Raw genomic sequence first — 23,642 nt, 5'->3', positions numbered from 1 at the left:
GATTAAAGGTCTCGTAACCAGGCCATAAAATCTTTATAAATTGACATAAATGTCATTTTGACAGTCGACATTGTGTGACAGTTGAATAGTTGGCAGGTACAGCAGCTGTTGTGATGTTGTTATTTTATTTTAATTAATAAAAATAGCGTTAATGAAATAACTTGTGTGTTTCAAACGTGACACAGTTTTGTGGAAGATTTAAATTATATGAAATAACATTAATTGCAGTGGTTATTGTTTTTAGCATGTTTACGTCAAGTTAAAATAGTAAGTTTATCGAGTTCAGGTAAGCTTTTGTAACTTTGTAATTCAATTTGTATACTCCCAATTTTTTATATATTTGCTTGAATATATATAAATACTTCGGCTGTTTCTTCATGGCCGAAATAGTTGTATTTTTTATGGTATTTTCACCACATTGTTTATTTGTAATTTATAGAATAATTTTGTGATTTAAAATATTTCTTCAATTGAAAACACCTTTCGTTTACTTTTCTTCCAAAGAGATATTAAATAAATTAAATTTTTAAATATAACAGGCCAAAATAAATAATATCTTAAAAAGGTAAAATAATTTTAAAACAAAAATGGACATACCCACAAGTACCTAATATAATAATTTTAATACAAATATTACAAATTTGATGACATCCATACTTTTAATTTATAAAAGTATGCAACTGCTATTTGTTTCTCTATTCTAATTGTTTTATATTTTTATTTTTTGTATGTATAGACTGTTTGATTTTCCTTTTCTAAACAGTAGTTTCAAGTCTCAAGAACTGTGGTAAAAATAAACCAACTTGTATGTAAATTGTACTAAATTCGCTAAAGCTAAGAGAATATGTACAATACAATAACAAATGCAATAGCTGTAAAAAAGATTTAAAAAAATTTCATCTCATAACATAATTTGCTTTATGTCATCATTGTTAAAAATGGTGGCTGGAAATATTCAACTATTTTATTAACAAAACTTACCTATTATGTGCTCGACAGAGAATAATATGAACAAAGGCTTGTAGCATAGTCTTCGAAGAGATAATGGATAGAATAAAAATAGTATCAAATCAATCACTGTCCAATGCCACACACAATTATTTGTGAAAGGTATTGTATTCTTCAACTGCAGATCCTTTCAAGTTCCGAAACAAAACAAAGTGCCTTATATATTTGGAGTTTCATAGAACTTTGAAGATTTTTAAAACCAGAAAAATGACAAAGACGTATTGGTTTATCAAGATTAGCATTTACTTCCGAGGATAGGTGGTAAAGAAGATATACACGACAATAACTGTGAGTTTCCATCGCTGAAACACATGTACATATATTTATCAATTTTATATTTTTTAATAGCAATTATGTCTCAGGGGCAAGCTTAGGCCTTATAATCTACACATCGAAGTTAATATCTGCCATGTACCAATGTGTTTTTTTTGAATTTTATATCTACATTTATAGACATCCATTCTTACAGTAAAGGAAACATTGATGCAACCTGCACATATGTACAAAAAATTCAAAGATATGCCTGAAGTCAATCACATGTACTTGGCCAGTGAGGTTGACTATAGCCTAGTGATCCTTAACTTCTTTACACTCCGAGCCTCTCACGAGGACATATGACTGTATACTTTAAACAAGAATTAAAGACAACATGCATACTGTAATTCCTACTTTAAATTATTAACACAATTTAGACAAATTTATATAACTGTTTTGTCTAATTAGGTCCCATATATTTTTTATTTTACACCAAACTAAACCTAGGTACAAAAGACTGGCATATTGAGTGGTAAGATAAGCTAAATTTGAAAATTCAGTATCGTGGTTTACCATACAAGTTAGTTATCGCATATTGCGGTGTTGCGAAATTCATAATAAGCACACGTCGATTACATGACGATCGAACCGGTTTATGCGAAATTACTTATAATTATTGGAATCCTAAGCCTAGAAAATGGAAATTTTAGCTATTAATTAAATTATCCGAAGTATTTCTAACCGAAAGTCTTTTTTCATATAATTTCGTTTGAAACGAAGAATCATAATTATTCGATCATATAAATAATATAAACCTTTTTTGTGCAAGTATTTTCCTCCCAATTAATTATGGTAGAAACATTGATAAAGCCAAATTCTTTGCCTAACTATAGAGTAACATATAGGTAAATGTTTCAGTCGAAATGTACCAACCCAAAGTGAGGATCGTTGTTTGCTATTGCCTTGAGCTAATAATCATTTTGGGAACATGAGGTTAGGAGCCCATGTGAAAATTAAATTTTAAATATCTCTTATAATACAGGATATTATCAAGTGAAATAACTTAATATATTCGAGCAAATTAAATTGTTGACGTTTAATTATTGAATGTCTTTAAACTCCCTCTAGTAGTTTCTGCATTGTATGAAAATGTTTGAGAAGTATTGTTTATAATTTTACAATAACATTGTTTTATTGTAAACATCTTCTCGTGATTATCCAACGTGCCAACTTAAATATTTATTACCATTTATTAATGTTCAATGCGAAATATATAATTAGTGGGCAATATGCGTTCTCCACTTCGATTGCAGTTGGCGCACGAGCGTCGTAATGCACCGACACGCATCGGTTTTCGACTGTGCTCTTTGTTTATAGTTTTTATTTACATCAGTATTAACCCTGTCATATTTGTGTTTAAACGGTGAGTTTTTATACTAATGTGTTTTAAAGTTTTTTGCAATTTGTTAAACATTTCTCTATATTGTGTTTACTAAAATTCGTAAAATTTCGACTTCAACAAACTACGACAATCGAGAGATTTAGAAAAAATTATTATAGAATTTATTGTGTCGTAATTAAAATTACATTTTTATAGTTTCTATTTTTATTGAAATTAACAGAAAATAACACGACATAAATTAAATGCTATCATTTGACAGGAATAATTTTACTGTCAAACTTTGAACTACATTGAAAAATGTATTTGGTGAAGTATGTAGCTACTAGCTATATGAATTTGAACCAGTGGCGATGCCGAGCAATTTAATGAGTAATGTAATCGGACAATTGATCACTGCTTTGACCAATGAATGTCGACAAGTCAGTAGCCACAAACCGTCCGTACAAATAATTCATTACATACTATTAATTTGTAGATTAATCATCAAATTTGTTGAAAGAATGCGGTCGGTTGAAGCTATTTTTACAATACACACGTAATTAAAAAAGTAGCTCTATCAAATAAAAGCTTCCATGTCTTTTGAAAGTAAAGAAATGTGTTTTCATTTTCTAAAAGATAAAACATAAATCTTTATAATTTTAAGAAGATATAACTTTTGCTAATGATCGCAAACTTATTTTCATTTAAATTGGAAGATCGTATAATTTAATATCAGGCTATTGACCGACGCATCTCTTGTCTAAGGAAAATAAAAAATATATTCACCAAAGTTAAGTCAATTTATAGTTTGTAAGTATTGCAACCTGGAAAAATTATGGTATCTGTTTTTACGCGTCTCTCCTGTTATAGATTCGTTTTATACTAATTCAAGTGTTGAATTGAATAATAAAAAATCTAAACAATTGAAATAATTTTAGAATTGCAACCGAGTACGAGTCTCGCCGAAATCAGTTAATTAAGTTTTTGTCCCAAACAAAGTTATTGATTAAATATGAAACTTAATTCACTTTGTTGTAGCGACGATCTAATAAAACTCTATAGAGTTATCGACGCGCCAGACTAACGTTAATGGAAAAATAAAACCGGCAAGGACCAGTTTTATTTTTAATCAGTAAAAATGTTAACCACATACCTCTATATGGTGAGAACATTCCAATTTAATTTATTCTATAAATGTATCATTGCAACGGCTTCCTTAATTATGTAAAAAATATCACATTTAGCACGTTATCCTTGTTTAATTGACTTTGCCTACGATAATCGTTAAAAAATTATTGAAACCTCCTTCTTTTTGAAGTCGGTTAAAAATATTTTATAGTAGCAATATGCTTTAAATGCTTTATCAAATATAAATGCTGTTAAACATTCACCGACAACTACTTTCTTTCCGTCTCATTTACTATGGAGAAAAAAAAAACAAAGATAAGGTTTTCTGTCTACAGATGTTTCGGCAATGAAAATTCTTCACGTGTTACGTACACTGCTGTCGGAATAAGAAAAATGTAAGCTAAAATAATATCCTCACATCTAGGTTTCTTACCCAATTTTCATAAAGTATGAAAACCAAGCTAATGTCATCTAATATATTTACGAGAAGGAGCTTCATCCACTCGATTACGTACTTATACAAGAGAAATTCAATTACCTCAATATAAGCGGCGACTGGCGCCATTTACGTATTCCAGACGCTATCTGTAATACCTCGGATGCCTAGCCAGTCTAGTTAATCCGTAACGCATAGCAGGTTATGTAAATATAGCTTCACAACTAGCTATCTTGTATGAGGGAAATGCGTACACAGCGTGTCCTAAAATTCAACGATTTTTTTTGCTTAAATGACAAATGTTTTGGTCCAATTTTTAACTGCAATAAATAGCTATGTTATTTAGGTAGCCCATACAAAAAAAAAAACATCAGGAATATCTTCATATTTGTAGCCACAATGTCTTATCATGTGGTCAAGGTATCAAATTGTAAGAAAAGTTACAAAAGTTAATGTTACTTTTAAGCAAAAAGTGTTGGTTTTTTTTAGTATTTTCCGTGTAGTTATGGATCTTGCTATACACCATTACCGATTTATCGTTGAATTTTGTGACACGCTGTATTTTACGGTAGATTAAAAAACATATATTTTAACAAAATTCCCTTTAATTCTTCTAAGACAAAAATATGTCTATACAAGTGTCACGGCAATAGAATGTTGTTAAAGAACTCGTTTTTCATTTGTTTGTTCAAGTATAAACCAAAATAATATCGTTTCGTATAAGTAAAAAAAAACATATGACGTGATTTTTTTAGCTAATTCCTTATTACAAAAAATCTGTACTAGCAAATTTCAACACTCATTACACTCAAATTCACATGTTTGAATGAAAATGCGCAGTCCTGTAAAATTTGCCTTTTGTACTTAAATTTACATAAAGACTGTCTATATTACAGTTTGTTTCTATATTTCACCAGAGATGGTAGAATTATTACTAATTCAGTTCGCCACAAATCGCATAGGATATGTACCTATGTAAATGCCTCTATCACATGTACATATAACAACAGTGCATGTTTGTGTAATATGTGTAAACATCGAACCACTACATTTAACAGTACGAACAGTGATGTGAATTCGAGCTGAACCAACTTTGTAAATGTTGTCCATCAGAGGAAGAATAATACAAAATAACTATAAATTCTGTAGCATAATATGATATTAAAGCTCAATGATAAAATGAATTTATTAAAATCCGATAATCCTGTTATATTATATCAACCGTTCCATATGATAACATAACATGACATAAGCTCCGGCAAACTTAATTTTCGCCGCGTCACATTTACGACCACCGTATCTGCAACGAAATAACATAATGCATACGAATTTCGTCATCCGTTCACTGTTTTACGAGGTCTGCAATACAATTTATATACATAACTCCCAATTTTCCCAGAGGAGTTCGATGAAAGAGCTACGAAAAATTCGAAGGAAATCTATCGCGACTTTATGATATCCAATGTATTGTATTGCTTTTCGATCGCTTATTTATTGCTCTATTCAAGATTCGTCATGAAATTGGCTTGAAATATTCTGTCAATCGTCGGTCCAATACATTTACGTTGCTCACATTTAATGTCTCTGCGAGGACGTGATAGAAATTGCGTTTTGATGTAGATTTCTGTCGATTGAAGAGTAAATATTGATTTTTATCTGACGATTGAAATATAATAATGTAGACGTCGTAAACTGTAACATTTGTACATAAAATGTAAAAGAACGGACTAGGAATAAAATTGTTCTCACACATTTGTTCTATTCTCATATCTATTACTTAAATGATATCATTTTATCCTTGACAATGTAGACACCTATTAGATTTTCGATCTTGTTGAAATTAATTTTGGTTGCTCATTCAAGTTGGGCTCGGGCTGGCGCCGATAGCGTTGACGGATCGTGGCTCGGACGGCTCGAATTGATGAGCGAAGTACGTGCCACGCCTCCGACACTCCCGTGATGAATCGGTGACTTGTAATCGGTAGACTGGCGATGGCGCGGGCGCGGGCGACGTAATTTGTTCGAGAATAAGTAAGAAAGAAACGCGACCCTTGCAAGATGTGCACCATCATCGATTCTGAAGAGACACGCGCGCCCCTTAATATGACTAAGCGAAAATATTTTTTTACACGAATTTCTCCTGATCTTACTACTTGATTTTATCTTTTGTACCTTAACTTGAAGATTTTCTATGTTATTACTATGATAATCTTGAGTTTTCTACTTGGATGAATCGGTTTCAATAAAACCTTATTAATTTTTGACGTAAAAGACATTTGAAACAGCGATACTACTTTTCTTGATTGATTTAAATAAGACCATGAAAAAATAAAAGTTAAGTTAACAAACTATACATGACTGTTATATGCTATTCTGGCAGATGCAGAATAATTTACAAATTAATATGTTTATTTGCCATTATTACGATTCAGACAGTTTTTAATTCCATCATGTCCTTTACCAGAATATTCGATTATCAAGAAAAATCAATTAAAATTTTATGGCCTATTACTTTGGTTAGATTATTTACTGCGCAGTTACGATTGCAAATGCGTTTGTATATAAAAAAACTGCCGTTCTATATCCGATTCCCCACCTTTTTGTGAGGAATTAAAAAGAAATATTGTAATTTCAATCCTTTCCCTACTGCAAATTTATAAATTTATCAAATGAAACTGGGACATGTAGAGTTCCCTGTTAGATTCACAAACTTTGTTCGCTTCCGCAAATATCGGAAACAATGGGGCATAACGACCTGCCTCTGTACGTTGCACGGTAACATTGAACAATCTTGTTCTGTCCAACTCTCTCCAAAATACCATTGAAACTAGCTACGTAACAGGCCATCTGATAGTATCATGTCCTTACATCATGCATACAACTTTATACAAAACTGCTACTAGATCACATATACATGTGATCTAGTAGCAGTTTGACGTATTTACCAAGTAGATTTTTGTCGTGTTTTTTATTTTGACTAATGCTGGCTTGATGTTTAAACTGAGGACTGTCTAGACGGTATACAGGGTGTCCCAAAAGGTTACGTACATAGGAAGGGGGATGATAGGGGTGGTCACAAGGGTCACCAAAAAAATAAAATAAAAATTCCCCTCTGGGTGTTAAAAAAAAATAAAAGGCATTTTTTAAAAACTTAAAAGCGTCAATAGCCTAATGGTTAAGGATACGGATTTCCGATCACGAGGTCGGGGGTTCGAATCCCGCCATTCGACTATTGTCGTAAACCATATCCTAGCACAAGCTTAGAGCTTAGTTGGAATGGTAAAAGAAATATTAGTAAATTTCCAAAAAAATCTGCTAATATTTTAATAAAATAAAAAAATTACACCTTCTGGGGCAATTTTGTAACCGATGACCTACAAATATTGCTACATTTAAAAAAAAGCTATTATGTTATCGTCAATAACCCTTTATCAATATGAAATAAAAAAAACAAGGTGCCCCAGAAGGTGTAAAATTTTTAAGTTTAAAAAAAATGCCATTTATTTTTTTTAATACCCAGAGGGTAAATTTTATTTTATTTTTCTGGTGACCCTTGTGACCACCCCTATCATCCCCCTTCCTATGTAGGTAACCTTTTGGGACACCCTGTATAGATATTGTCTCGATGATGACGAAACAGATTTAATTATTAAAGAGAAAATGTACTATTTCAAACAAAATTTTACTAATGACCTTATCGGAGTTGTTAAAAATATATATATGTTTAGGAACAGTCGGAGTCAAAGTACAAACGAAAAGTATTTATTTAGGTGTTTAGCAGATTAGTGACACCTTCGCTAGCCGATCAATTGTTAGTCACAACTGCAACATCAAATGATAGGCTGCTATTCAAGGCCGAATATTGTAAAGGCGTTCTCCTTCCTCGCTTGAACGAATCGGTCGTAGCTTTACGATAAATATATTTTACTTGACTCATTATTTACCTATTTTTTATAAGAATAATTTAAAAAAACATTTTAAAACATTTTACTTGTGTCGGTATCTAGAAGAATCTAGTCTTTTTAGAAGGTCTCATTGAACTAGTAAATGTTGTCAACATCGTAATATTCGCTACAAATGTGTATATTCGATCGAGAAATTGAGAAGTAAAAAATTAGCGTGGTTTGGATATGTTATGCGGAGGGATAGTGATGTGGGATAGTGGATGGCTACAAAGACAGAGGAAGACACAAAAAAGTATGGATATGGATATGCGTAGGAAGGGGTAGATTCGGATATGACGGCTGATAGAGATGTATAGAGAAGTAGTACATACTGGGGATAGGGCAGGTTGATGATGAAGATGATTGTAATGTTCGCTGACAAAATTGCGGTAATATGTAATAAGCGATAACTTGGTAAGAACCTTTGTAGACCAGAGTGATACTAAGGGATTTGTTAACTTTTTTACTTAGAGTATTGTAGATATATTACGACATTTAATTCATTTAATTGAATTGTACATATTTTAAAAGGAATCACATGTTGTTGGTTATGTGAAAGTAGCGAAATATCGACAAACCAACATTCCAATTACATAGCTACTAGCAAAAGTAACTACGATGTAGCATCTGTCTCTATTATTATGAGACAAATATCTACAGAGTATACCGGGGCCCATGATGATAATCTATCATTTTACTGAGCACGCAATATCTCGATCAATCCTTAGACTAAGTTGTGTGATCCGTCAGCCTTAATATAAGATACATGGGAGCTAGTAAAAAAAGATGTACGCACGGTAGGTAAAATTATCTCCAAACTATATGTTACAACTACATTGAATTAAGGCGGTGCTGTCATATTACTACTGTGTCGTCAATGGCGCCTGCTGAATAATGCTATATAATGACTATGGATTAAATGTAGTGTGACCTTAACTTAACATTACAATGTAATTACTTCAACATGGATCATTTTTTTACAATATAATGCTATTATTGCTTAGTAAATTAACTCTTACTGCACCTTAATAAAAGATGTTAATTTTGCATAAAGCAACTTTCTTATTCAGAGTATAAGTAAAATTTGTTATATTGTTCAAAAAGTACGTACATGTATAGAGATAATATAATTTTAATCCGGATACTTGACAATTATAAAATCAAAATGACATAAACTTCAAACATTCCATGCTCGTTCCATTTTTGAAAAAACATAAAATCATCAGCCATCGTGTTAAGTTAAACCAGATATTTACATATATTATTACCGTAGCTGCCAAAAAGATAACGGGTCGCCGATAAATTTTTGATAACTAAAGGTCGCTTAAATATTAATGTGTATCTGCTTATTAATTTATTTATCACTTAAAATATGGTCGGAATCAGCTGAATTCCTTATCATATGCAAGTTATATCAATATCATTTCAAATTACCAGTAGGTAATAGGTAGTGGGTATAATCGATGTCTCATCATTATGTAGGTACATCCTATATAATGTACTACAGCTATGAAAATGAACGTGTTATTACCGTGAAGGGGAATGTTTAAGAGATTTCTTAACTTCTAGGACAGTTTGGTACAGGTTGTTCCTAAATCCATAGTCGCCAATCATAAGTGATGTGGTACTGAGACATAGCGTGACAACAAATTACACCCTGTGTTGTCTTTTTTCTCATATTTATCTTGGAAAATGAACAAAATTGTACTCTTCGCGATATAATTATAATATTATCGTAATTACTGATTAGATGTCCGTGTATTGACCTGATTTCTGCGACAATTTAAAAGTCATGGCTAAGATAACGTGACGACTATACATATCCGCATTCGACTGATTGTTATTATATGTAAATGTTATGTAAATTTACGAAATTTTACATGTTTACGTTTTTCAATACGAATGTTTGGTAATATAAATTAAATTGATTAGCTACAATATGGCACAATGAGAATATTTTTTATACTATAAACACCGTCCGCCCAAAGAGTAAAAAGTCCCAGTGGCCCGATCGGTAGGCTGATCGGCCCAAAGGCAAACACCCGAGTAAAGCTTGTATTTTAAAACAAACCTTTTACTATGTTACCTAAATATTACAATATAAAATAAATACAACTTAATAAAGAAAATTTTCTCCTGTCTATTAAAATCATTTTCACGTAAAATTTTGAAGGGAGATGGAGTAATAAATCTTTGTCCTCTACTTTACCAAGCGACAGAATAGAAACCAAAATACATACTATTAGTTAAATAAGAAGATTGTACAACGTTAAATTTATCAATGTAACATTTAATATAGCTAAACCATCGCAAATTTACATTCAACGTAACTAGAATTGACACGCACATCATAGATAATTGGAATACTCAGCCCAATCAACGCATAATTACCCAGTCCATCTGACCGAGACATTAATTTACCAGCAATATAATACAACGACCTTCACAGTCACAATACATGACCTTATCAGGTGATCACGAATTCCGTGTCCGAAACGTGGCTATGAAACTCCCTCTCCGCTGTAACAGAATTGGCAGTAATTGATTTGTTCTCCCCGAAATGCCACTTCAAGAATCCTTCGATGCGAAATAACTTGCAATTTCCTATTGATATAAGTCGGTCTCCTTAAGACACGACCGCTGTAATTGGATTCTGTAAATCACTACTATATCGACATTGAAGTACCCTTAACGTGTTTGTAATTGCTTTATTGCAGTCACGATTACCTCCTAAAATATCTTAATAGTAATCAATTTTTACTGATCTGCTATTACCGTAGTCAAAACAACTAGACCTAGTATATTATATGCAAACGAAGGATGATTTGCGTGCTGTACAAATGCTGAACAATATTGGGAATGTTTAGTGACACCAAAATACAATGAAAGATATTATCAGTCATATAAGTTCTCCCTGAATCATTTCATTAATTATAGTCGACACGTAATTTAAATGGAAAACTATATTAAAGTATATTGTTTATGCGATTCGATAGTATCTAGTAATATAACAAGATCGTTGATTATTGCGCCCCTTTTGTGTGTTAGATTTATTCTGCGGGCCTTTGTTTTTCGGCCGTCGTGCTTAGCGTCAGAGCGTTTATTAGGAAATTGGAAATGTGCGGGCACAAAGGATCTTGAATTAAATCAACGGTCCAATATCCCGGCAGGACTGCTTTGTAGGCCACTGAGGGACGTTGAGGCATGGATCGAACACCGACATATCCCTTTTCATTCGCTTATTCACTAGCTAGATTGGTAATAAAATTTAGGTTAAGGATGTAAAAAATTTAATATAATGTGACCTCTTACAAACTTAAACCTTTGTTGTACGTGTTAAATATTTATTTTCTAAGCCAGATATTATTTTCTTCGTTAATATTTGTTACCGAATAAGAAATTTTATCACATCACGTTCAAAAATAAATTGTTCGTTAATACATCACTTTTAAGGTTTGTTAAGGAATTTAAGTTAAAAAAACTCGATAAATTTAGATGGTCTATTTTCTTTACAACCAGCCAACATAAAACAATGCATCTCGTAACGAAATTTGCAGACTTCATTTTCTGAATTGTAAAATGTTCCAAAAGATATGGCCGGTACTTTGTTTTCAATTTCACTGATTTCCGTACAATTTTAAATAAGGTTATAGAAAAGTTTACTGCATTGTGTTAGGGAAATAGCATTGCGTCTTCGTATTTCCCCGTAATATGTAAGAAGCATTATTCTTCTCTCAAACACGACCGTATTACCATATTTGTGTACTGTTATGCAGAAACTTACTAGAACACGAACATTGAATAGAATATTGTTTCAAATCGTGCTTTTTGAATATATGCACGATGTATTTGTCTTGTTCCTTATTTCAATATCTTTTTCCCTTATTATTGTGATACTACAACTTAAGAATAGAAATCGGACTCATATTTTTCGTGTACTGTATTTATGATTGAACGTTGTGACATATTTAAAGCATTAACATATCTGTGAATTTTTCGTCTTTATAACATTAGCTCGAATAAGAATTTATGAGTGAATTAAAGAGTGTTTTATACTTAAATATAGTATTAGTCATTTTTATAAAATGTATAACGCGTGTTATAAAAGAACGTCATAAGTATGTTCGTAAATTTTGCATTAATAGGTTTTCTTTTTGCCAACAGCTTAGGAAGTAATCATGTCTTCGCCGTCCAAGCACCGCTTCAAGAAGCAGAGTTGGTACAAACGTCTGATGTACAAGAGATTGCCGGTATCAAGCTGGTTGCCCGGGTACAACTCAGAGAAGGCCATTGCTGACTTGATAGCCGGTATTACTGTTGGTCTTACGGTGATACCACAAGCTTTAGCGTACGCCACGCTCGCGGGATTACCACCGCAGGTAATTTTACAATTTCTTTAACAACGTGAGTCTGAGATCTGCCTTAAAATCTAAGTTTCCTTTAAAAGATTTTCATTTTTAAGTATTGTTACTTAAACGAAAAAAAACAGTAACCCATAACTTTGAGTTTATTCCTGTAAAAGCGACTATTTAGTTATAACGTAAGTTTTAGACGAAAAATTTAAACGAACTATGCACGGAAATCGATTTCTCTGAAAATGCAAATTCGTACCAGTCGATCAGCGTAAAACGTTCAACGTTAATATACATATTTTTATAAAAACATCGTTGAAATTTTTCCACAACAAATGAAATACACTTATACTTGGTACAGTCTTATAAAAATATGTTATTTTGATGTTTTCTTAAACGCTTCAATTTCGAAATATCAGTGTTATAAATGTTTTATTATTGTACAAGACTACGTCAAATTTATTCATCGATGTTTTTATTTCGACTGCTTCATGCTGATAAGGACACGGAATGCTTGGGGAAGCATTAATTTGAATAACAGCGTCGTAACATTTGCATGTTAGCACCCTATTATTCAATAAGCCATTGGCATCAAAAAAATAAAATGTCGTCGAAATATTTTCGCTCCCCTTTCCCCATGTTTGTGAGATTAATGTGTATTGTTCCTCTCTGTAAATTTGTTTCTGAAGTTTGCGACGGGGACCGCTGTTATTCGAAAGCAATTTTTGTAACGACGATTTATATTCACTTGTGCTTTGTTATTTTATCTTTATTGGTTGTCGGTAATTTATAGTGTTTTGTAAATTTTAATCCATCAAGACAATTCCAACTGTTTGATGTGAACCTTCTTTCTTTTGTATTTAATATTGAACTATGATTATGGAAAAGAACAGTAATAAAATACTTTATTTCAGTATGGCCTTTACTCGTCATTCATGGGCTGCTTCATCTATACAATTTTCGGCTCTTGCAAGGATATTACTTTGGGCCCGACAGCGCTACTGGCTTTAATGACATACGAACAGATACAAGGAAGGAATTTCGACTACGCAATATTGCTTTGTTTCCTAACGGGCGTCGTTCAACTGGTTATGGGAATATTGCATTTAGGTCGGTAAGCTGCGTTCATTTTGATTCATATAACAATATTCCGCATACATTTCACGTTCAATATCCAAGTTAAGATATGATACAATAAGCAATATGATATTGCCACTGTCGTTCAATTTATATTTACTACATCAAAGTAAATTTTTTATAAATGTTGTTGACAGCATTTTAAGGATCACCTGCCTGAGGTAAATCATAAATATAATTTCCATACGTAACATTACATAAATCTTATTACGATATAGTCTTAAATTATAAAAATGTTTCGAAAAATATCTTGTTATTTTTTATTATCTACTTAACGCTGACTGTTCTATAAATTTTAAGTATAAAAATAAAAAGAATGACATCGGACGCTTCAATGTACGATTCATCTTGTTTCGTGACTTAATTCTATTACAAAAGGAGAAAGATCTTGTTCATTTGTGTCCATTATTTATCTTGGCCCTGCTGTTTCTTTGGACGTTTCCTTGTACATATAAATGGTTATTCTGAGAAAAATGCTATACTTATATCTAATATTCAATCTAAATGTAACAAAATGAAAACGGATTCATAATTGATATTACATCAAAAACTTCTATATTCCAAACTTCCTAAGAAAAGTACACTTGTGGTATAGTAGGTCCGTCTATTTTTTTATATATATTCAGAAGATTGCATTTACGAATTATGTGGAGTCGCCATGTGTTATCAATTCAATTTTCTTACACTAGTCCAAATCTTTTGTTCGTTTTCTCCCTTGTTCAAATCGATTTATCTCCTCAACTATTCAAGCTGAAGGAACGAAACTGATTTGATTTATTGGAAATTCCAATAGTCTTTATGCTTCAATCTTTCCTTGGTCTTTGAGGATTGCGACTGGTCGGTGAAACGATTGATGTAAAGTCGAACTCGAAAACATTTCTGCCTTTCTATAGCCCAAACCACATGACATCGAGTCTCAAGTACTCGTGAACATACGAACATCAATTGTGTATTCAATTCTTAAATTCAAGAGTTCTATTTCATTGAATTATATATTCCTATTCAGTCAAATATGGAAAAGAATCCGATGATCGAAGGACCAGAAGTGTCTGAAACGACATTGCCGTTAAGGTTGACGAAGATACCTCCTCTATAATAGCTTGGTCCATATCTAGACTCTAGATTTAAAGGGTTAATGTGACAAATGGTTTTTCAAATATAAAACTTGGATAAACCGATCTTTAAAAGCTCTTATACTATAGTAGAAGATATTTCTAATCCCCTGGAACTTCAGCGGGACAATTTTTATCTAAAATTATTGTTAATGAACTTCGAATACCGAACCGAGTGCCGCAGGCTACCCTAACTGGAAGCTAACAAACCTACATTTTTACTTACTCAATTCTCGTTAGCAAATACGTGTTCTTGAAAATTAATCTAACAAGTGTCTTTTTACTAAATATGTTATAGATTTAGTATGGATGTAGATTTGTTGGTTATTACACTATTTTTCTTAATGTACCCTTAAAGTTATTAAAATATTGTTTAGCCGTACTTGTTTCGGCGGAGGCAGATTGCGCGAATTCGTAAATGTTATTTTTATAATATAGGTGTCCTGATTGACTTCATATCGGTCCCGGTGACCGTGGGGTTCACCTCAGCTACGTCGGTCATCATCGCTGTTTCACAATTCAAAGGGCTTTTAGGACTGCAGTTTAAATCTAGAGGATTTATTGATACCGTAAAAAAGGTGAGTTTTTTATGAGTAGCATTCATATTCATAGAATTGCTGAAAGTGCTATTGAATAAGTTTCTCAACATTTAATTGGTAGAGTCCAATCATTATAACTTCATCTCACAGCCTGAATTGAAACTTGGTCAAAGTTATATTCTATAACAACGTAGTTATCTAAATCTAAACAATTGCAAAAAGCACCAAATATAAATTGATAATCGCTGTAAATCCTACTCCTTGAATTACACTCAACAGCATTAAAAATAACCATAATATTTTAAATTGTTGTTATGTTTAATAAAATTTGTTTCATTCAGGTTATTGTAAATATACCAAACGCAAGACTGGCAGATACCACATTGGGTATATCTTGTATAATCATCCTACTTATTATGCGAGTGAGTGTAATATTATTCATACTTTAAACTATTTTATTTAAGCTTATTTTTGGTATATATCAAGATAATATTTTACGGGACTTACTCCGATACTCCGACGTTAAAAGTTAGGCTCGTTATCCATCAAAGTGGTTGGTAAAGAAGAAGAATCTGTAATAAATAACAGATACGATTTCATTATTTTTCCAAAGATCCTTTTCGTTCTGCTCTAGTGCACACGATTCTGCGGAAAGAGATCGTAAGATAAAGACGTACAATTTGTTTATTTATTACATTGCCTTCTTTTCTTTGATTATCTTCGACTTTTTGTATTAACCGAATTTAATAGCTCAATAGTCGATGTTTTACGACCTTTACTTTGTATTTCGTTTTGGTTTTTTTCTTTATATACAAACAAACGGTTTGATATATGAAAATGTATATTTTGAATTTATAAATCATAATATTTTATTTCAATTTTAATTTTAATAGAAAATCAATTGTTCTAGCTAAAACTATTTAAGAATTCCTTTTATTTTTCTTAAAATTATTTTGTTATTTCAGAAAATGAAGGATATAAATCTACCATCAAGTCAGAAAGGCATTAAAAAGACCTTATGGTTGCTGTCAACATCTAGAAATGCTATTATTGTATTGGTTTGCTCTCTAATGGCATTCTTTTTTGATCGGTACTCAGAGTCACCCTTCAAACTAACCGGCACCGTCAAGTGAGTTTAATTTTAATTATATTTATATTTAAAAATATGAATTTCAGCTTTATTATAAACTTAGCAATGTTATATAATTCAACTAGCTGTGGCCCGCGACTCCGTCTGCGCGGAATTGTAAAAAAACTTAATTAAAAATAGATTTTGTGTTCTTCCAGACTATGCTCTACCTGTATGCCAAATTTCAATGAGATACCTTCAAACAAACATCCATTCTTTCATCCATCCATCTAAACTCACACCAACTCTACCAATCGCATTTATAAAATTAGTACGATTTAATTTATGTGATTCTTTTTATTGAATTTATCTTCGCATTAATTGAAGTAGACAAAATGTAGCATACATTTTTGGTTTCCTCATCGTATGTCAATAACTATGCATAGAATATTCCAACCAAACATTTTCTTCAAAATTTTATTCCTTTGCCAAACGTAACGTGATTTTCCTCAGAGTTTATTAAATAACGTCGCTTGCAAACGTCCGATATTCGTAATGCGCTTTCATTTTAGAGAAGGTCTGCCTGCGTTGGGCTTGCCGCCTTTCAACACGGAATACGGCGGGAGAAATGTCACATTTATCGAGATGTGCTCCGACCTTGGTTCATCAATTGTTTTAGTTCCAATTATCGGAGTGTTAGGCAATGTAGCCATCGCTAAAGCTTTTGGTAAGTAAAATTTACATATACGGGTAATTAAACATAGACTTATCAATAAAAATAGAAGTGATTTATTCATCTTTTAATCTCATTAATATTTTTTATAAACTAACCTGTCTATTTATTATTTAATCTTTGTTCTGAAATTGTTGTATTGCCTATGTACAGTCTGTAGGACACAGTATGTCGTTTTATAATAGCGTAGAGATAACTTAGTTTGCTAGAGACACAATGGAACGGGTACAGGTCGTATGGGTAACATTTAATAGCCCTAATATCGTTACCGCGACCGCTCCAACATCAGTATTCGACCGGTGTGCTACACAATAGCGATTAGATTCTTATTTTCAAATTGAGTTTTATTTTTTTCTCTAATCCACCTCTGTTAAACCCAACAGATAATATATTTTTATTGGCCAGTTCTTTTTTCAAATTAACATAATTGTAAAAGGGATAATGATAGTTAAAAATTAATTCATTACCTTTCATAACTTTTGTCCCACTGACAGAGAAATAATATTTTTGGCGTTATGATTTTGCATGCGATACCTTTGTAGTCTTAACGGCTTTTGCATAAATATAATTATTAGACATTCCTTGGTATTTTTATATTTATTTTAACTTACAAAGCTTGTAAATTAAATCGGCGACATCCTTTAATGTGTAACATCACTTATGCAGCGAGTGGGGAGTCAGTAGACGCTACACAGGAGCTACTTACACTGTCATTAGCCAATATCTTCGGTTCGTTCGTCAGCGCGATGCCGATCACCGGATCATTTTCTCGCAGCGCGGTAAACCACGCCAGCGGCGTCGCCACGCAATTTGGAGGCATTTATACGGGTTAGTACACATATATTAAACCCCCATTTAAATCGTCTTCATTGTAAGATTCTCTTCTGTTTTTGACATGGCTCTCATCAAGCAATGGTGTGTTCTGGTCTCATTACGTCACGATACCATTTTGTATTGCTCTACTTCTTATAAAGTTTGGATCATGCTGTATCTATTTATGTCCGTGTAGTTTTTCAATCTTATGTGTTTTTGCAGGTATTTTGGTATTACTAGCTCTTAGTCTATTAACGCCTTACTTCTATTTCATACCAAAGGCTTCTCTTGCCGCGGTCGTCATATGTGCAGTTATATTTATGATAGAGTATGAGGTAAGAAATTTTTTGTTAGTTTCATAAATTAAGGTAAAGTTCCTTGTGTTATAGGCAAACCTGGAGGAGTCTAAGGGACCGAGATATTTTTCAGACAATGATTGGCTTATAGAAATTTCTTGCATATCCAGATTCAACTGTACTAGGGTACCATATTTTAATGGTTAAAGATTAAGGCAATTCGTTTGAATGTACTTTTATTAAAAGTAAAATATTGCGCTATACTTTTATCATTCACAAGGTTATCGTACTTAGCCTCTGTAAATATTTAATATTTTAACCAAAAGATTTTTTTTTATTTCATAAACTAAAGAAATTATTTCAACAATATTTTCATGATTAGATTATAATTTTTCTTGTAATATTCAAATATTATGAGTATTTTATAAATTATGAATACTCGTATTTATAATAATTTTTATTGTTATGGAAAATGTTCTAATACAAGGTTTCGTTAACTTCGCCCTTTAATTTTTGTTTTATAATTCGTCTTTTTTATGAATGAATAATTTCATTACAATGTGCTAATTACAGAAATTAAAATTGATTGATTATTTCAATTCTCACAGAGTTATTATATTTGAAGAAATCAAATTGCTTTATTCACTTGTTGATTACAATGTCATTGATTGATTAAAATTTTAAATGAACATAATTAAGCTTTGAAATTAACATAAAACTTAAACGATATTCTAAATTATGGAAGACAGTCATGAAATCGATTTAAAAACTATTTTAAGCTCAAATATAGTTGTTATTAGTCTAATGTATTGGCAGTCCAAGGTCATTGCCGTGTTGTTCTGTGTCCTTCTCCCGCATCTCCTTACGCCCCGCTACAAATAAAATTATGATCTTAGCAGCGACTCCCGCGAAGTTAAGAGCCGCCAAGATATTTGAAAAGATTTATACTCGCCTAATTGTTTATTTAAGGTCCTTGAGCTGTCGTCTTGTATTTTTTCATGGATGACAATCGATGTTTTTTTCTATAAAATATAATATAGGCTATTGTGTTGCAGGTTGTGAAGCCAATGTGGCGGTCTCGTCGGGCGGATCTAATGCCTGCGTTTGCGACGTTCGCTATCTGTTTAATGGTGGGCGTAGAGCTGGGCATTGTCGCCGGAGTTGCGCTCAATGTGGTACTTTTGCTCTACCCTAGTGCTAGACCACAGCTTGAAGCAGAGATTGTTACCGTGAGTGATATTAACATATATTTGAACACTTTTGTTTCCAAAAGTTTGTCATAAATGTTAAATTTTTCAACGACTATAAAAGAAAAAAGACCCTGTACGAGTTCCAAAGAACCTGGTACCAGGTTTTTTTATTTAGTCATCCCTGTATACTTTGTAAACGACAGTACAAATTCCGTCCATTGTCGTCCACGTAGCAGTTCTTAGGATTTTACTTAACCTCCTTGGCGCCCAAAGCTAACGCTACGTTATTATTTGGTGCATATTGGGGTCGGGTACAAAATTACCACAATAATATTCATGCCATTGAGATTTTTGCAAAGAATAGAATTCTGATATTTAAAAGAAAAGTATAATATTCGATAAATGTGGTTATTGTATTGTAGCGGTATATTTACGTCAGTAAACTTGACCTTTAATTTTGCTTAATACGATTAGATAAGATTAGGACCTCCTATTTGATAAATCATTGTTGTTTAGATTTTAGATAATTTTTATAACGGCTTTCGATACTGTTTATAATACTCCTTATCGAACCTAATTTGTTTTTATCTGTAGTAAAATGAACCTCAAACTCGATGGGAAATAATTGCGATAATATTGCATCAAACGATGTAAAAAAAGATACTCGATTAAATAAGTTACTAACTCCATTCACTGATATATAGTTATTTTATTTAGATTTTTTTTTTTCGAATTTATGGATTCCTGCGATTTTAGTACAAAAAGGTTATTAATGTGACGGAAATTCTTATCATAAGTGTGGTTTTTGTGTTGCAAGATAAATGAATCAATTGGCACGTTACTGTCCCATTTTATATAAACAAATCAAAACAACGTAATAATTAAAACAATTTCTCTCATAAAATAATAATCATCATTTAATAAAACTGATAATATGAACACACTTGACCCAGAATCCACCTTTCGAATGGGGTGATACTAAAAATAAATCTGAAGGTTTTTCTGTCACGTTTTAATCTTTAATTTAACGTCATAGGACAGATATTTTGGTGCTAAATAAAATTATAAAACAAAATAATTTTTCTTTACTGTATAGAAATGCAAAAAAAGTAAGTCTTTCCTTTCTCTTATAATCCCTCCATTCTTACTACAACCTTTTTCTACCATTTTAGCCGGCAAAATTCATTCGTTAATCTCATAAATCTTACAAACTGCGGACTGTATACAATATATTATATACTATCTGTGGCCCGCGACTTGGTCCGCGCGGAATTAAAAAAAACTATTTGTCGCGGCGTAACATTATATAGCCTAAAGTCTTCCTCTATAAATGGACTATCCAACAAAAATAATTTTTCAAATCGGACCAGTTCCTGAGATTAGTGCGTTTAAACAAACAAACAAACTATTCCGATTGATAATAGTATACATATGATACATAGCCCATAATAAATCTAGACTAGTCTTCCTACTAAGCCACTCCCTTGGTTCTTCACCGGTAAATAACTTTGTCTAAGTATTTCGCTGCTGACGTGTAGTGACGTTTGTTGGCAGACATCGTCTGGCTTCAGCTACCTCCTGGTAACTGTGGGGAACAGCCTGTACTTCCCCAGCGTGGAGTACATCCGCCAGTATGTGTCACGCGCCGCGCAGAAGCAGGCCGGCTGCAGTATGCCTGTTGTCATCGATTGCAGATATGTACTAGGTAAATATTTAGAACTAGCATTTGTGTACGTCACTTAAAATAACCACACCAAATAGTTAACGATTTAACTAAACATTTGTATATAAAGTTTTTGCCAGCGACTTTGTCTGCACAGAATTTTTAAAAAGGTGAAAGTGTCAAATGTTACTGGAGACTGACTGACTACCTCTATAGAAAATTTCATCAAGATTCATGCAGCCCCTTCTGGAGATACCTAGTAATAAACATCCATCCATACATCCAAACATTCAAATTTATAATACCTAAAATTGTAAGAACATAATTTATATGGGCATGTAAGTTTTCGTATAAAATCTCTTCAATTTTTGTTTATCTTATACATTGCAGGTGCAGATTTCACAGCGGCTAAAGGTCTATGCGCGTTGTCCAACTCCCTGTCATCTCGAGGACAGCCTCTGGTGCTGCTCTCGCCGCGCGCGAGCGTCGCTTCAGTGTTCAGTGGCGCAGGCTCCAGTGTCATAGTTGTACTCACTCCTAATGAATTGGACGCTACATTACAAGGTATAGGTATAGGTGTATACTGTGACCGCGATTCCATTCGCATGTAATTTAAAAAAATCTTAATTAACATCCTATATGTTCTTCCAGACAAAGTTTTATATCTATGTCAGATTTCATGAAGATCCCTTTAGCCTTTCGGGGGATATCTTCGAACAAACATCTAAACATTCTAAGTTTTGCATTTATAATATTAGTAAGATACATTAAAACATTTTTATCTTATCATAAACCTTACATATTCCCACGTAAAGTTTCATCCTTTACTCCTAATTGTTATTTTACAAAAACTAAAAATTTTTAAATATCATATATTTTTATCAAATTAACAGCCTACAAATAATTTTCAGTCTTTTAGCTGTAAAAATGTTGATTTTTCCATACAAATTTTCAATAACCCTTTCATCCCTTTACAACCTTTTTTCGCAGTAAAAAGTAGCTTATGTCCTTACTCAGACTCTAGACTATCCGTGTGCCAAATTTCATTTAAATCGGTTTGGTACTTTTGGCGTAAACCTGCGTTATACATATAACAAACATGTCCTTATTTAAGATTTATTATCAAGTTTTTTTTATCAAAATTTTTAACAAATATTGTGAAGTAATTTCCATTTTAATACACTAATAAAAAGATAAATATTTCATAATCGTTTTATCAGTTGTTCATATCTTGTTTTGCCCTCCCCGAATTTGTTTATTAGACAAATATAAGTAATAGTGTAATTCACAATAAAAGTCAATTTGATAAGATAAGCGATAGCTGATGAAATTAAATACTTTGTAAAATTAGATCACACAACATTACTCCGTCTTTTTTTCTGTTAAACATATAAAAGTGACCTAAATGGGGACGGTTAAGTATCTTGTAAGTTTACGTCAAATCCATATGTCGATGAAGTTACTTATTACTGAGTAAGATAGTTTATGTTATTTTTATTCCCTTTGACAAAACAGAGGACCTAGCACGAATATTTTCTACAAAAGTTTTTCTTAACTTTATCGACAAAAAAACTTGTATTTGATTTGACGTAAACTTACAAAATGTTTAATCGTTCCACTTAATATCACTTTTAATTATTATATAAATGAATGGATGGATGGATGATTGTTACTGGTTATTTCCTGAACGGATAAACATATCACGCTGATATTTGCCATAGATGTAGAACATATTCAATATCTATGCCAAATATCAGTTGCACACAACTAGAAAAACATATTTAAAAAATGTATACATATACAGGCCCCTGCTAGTTTAATGTATTTTTTTTTCCAGATCTGACAGGTCACATAGCTCTACCGATAATAGATAAGAAAGAGAACGTGACGCCGCCGCCCACTTACAGGTCCCTACAGAACACTGATGACGTCATAGAAGTTGTCATAGGAGAGGAACACAATACTATACCATTGTTGAAAAATAACACAACTGAAACTGTAAGGAAAAATAATAGCGAAGTTAATGATACTTGATTTATGTACTTATTAGTATATAAAATTTAGAATTATTTTTAATTAATAGGTTTAAGGTATTTTTAAATTTTAAACAAGAACACTCGCACGATTAATTATAATGACTTAGGGATTTTTTATCGATAATTTATTTAGCAAATTATTATTAAGTAGGTATACTATGAAACTAATGATACTTAAATAAATATGTATAATTTACATATTGTAATTATTCACTTAATATTTTATAGCAAATGTCCCAGTAATAAAATTATTCCAAAATATCAGGCGCTTAAGAATAAAAATGACTGCATTTTCAACTTCGTCCACTTTAAAGGCTGAATTAAGAAAAATATAGGTCGCTATAGAATGTGTGTATTCTTTTTCCCTTTCCATCCTTTTTATAAGGGATTGATGGGAAGGGGAAGTGGATTAGGAAATAAAACTTAATTTTTTTGTACAGCCTTCTCTCTGTTCATTGCAAGTAGGCAACGCATCTGCAGATTTCCATGTATTTAAACGACATCAGGAGACCTTGCTTGTTTGCTATCCTTCTAAATAAAAACTTTTTTA

General features: G+C 32.2%; 1 protein-coding gene across 2 annotated transcripts; it reads left to right on the top strand.

Moving 5' to 3' along the window:
* The first annotated feature begins 86 nt into the window (after positions 1 to 86).
* Positions 87 to 23,208, top strand: LOC106119150 (sodium-independent sulfate anion transporter). Of its 2 annotated transcripts, none has more exons than XM_013314041.1 (13): positions 87 to 267; positions 12,317 to 12,531; positions 13,419 to 13,614; positions 15,192 to 15,331; positions 15,634 to 15,714; positions 16,258 to 16,421; positions 16,934 to 17,088; positions 17,761 to 17,922; positions 18,130 to 18,242; positions 19,259 to 19,432; positions 20,948 to 21,098; positions 21,447 to 21,620; positions 22,894 to 23,208. In XM_013314041.1, the coding sequence occupies exons 2-13, from the start codon at positions 12,331 to 12,333 to the stop codon at positions 23,088 to 23,090; spliced, it is 1,908 nt and encodes a 635-aa protein (XP_013169495.1). In that variant the 5' UTR covers positions 87 to 267; positions 12,317 to 12,330; the 3' UTR covers positions 23,091 to 23,208. The 2 variants fall into 2 exon arrangements, with proteins under 2 accessions (XP_013169495.1, XP_013169493.1); XM_013314039.1 differs by having other exon boundaries at positions 87 to 286.
* The last annotated feature ends 434 nt before the right edge of the window (positions 23,209 to 23,642 follow it).

The sequence above is a fragment of the Papilio xuthus genome, unplaced genomic scaffold (assembly GCF_000836235.2).
Source record: "Papilio xuthus unplaced genomic scaffold, Pxut_1.1 DF827542.1, whole genome shotgun sequence".
NCBI lineage: Eukaryota > Metazoa > Arthropoda > Insecta > Lepidoptera > Papilionidae > Papilio > Papilio xuthus.
Note: the sequence above shows the minus strand (reverse complement) of the source record. Positions and strands in the feature narration are given on the sequence as shown.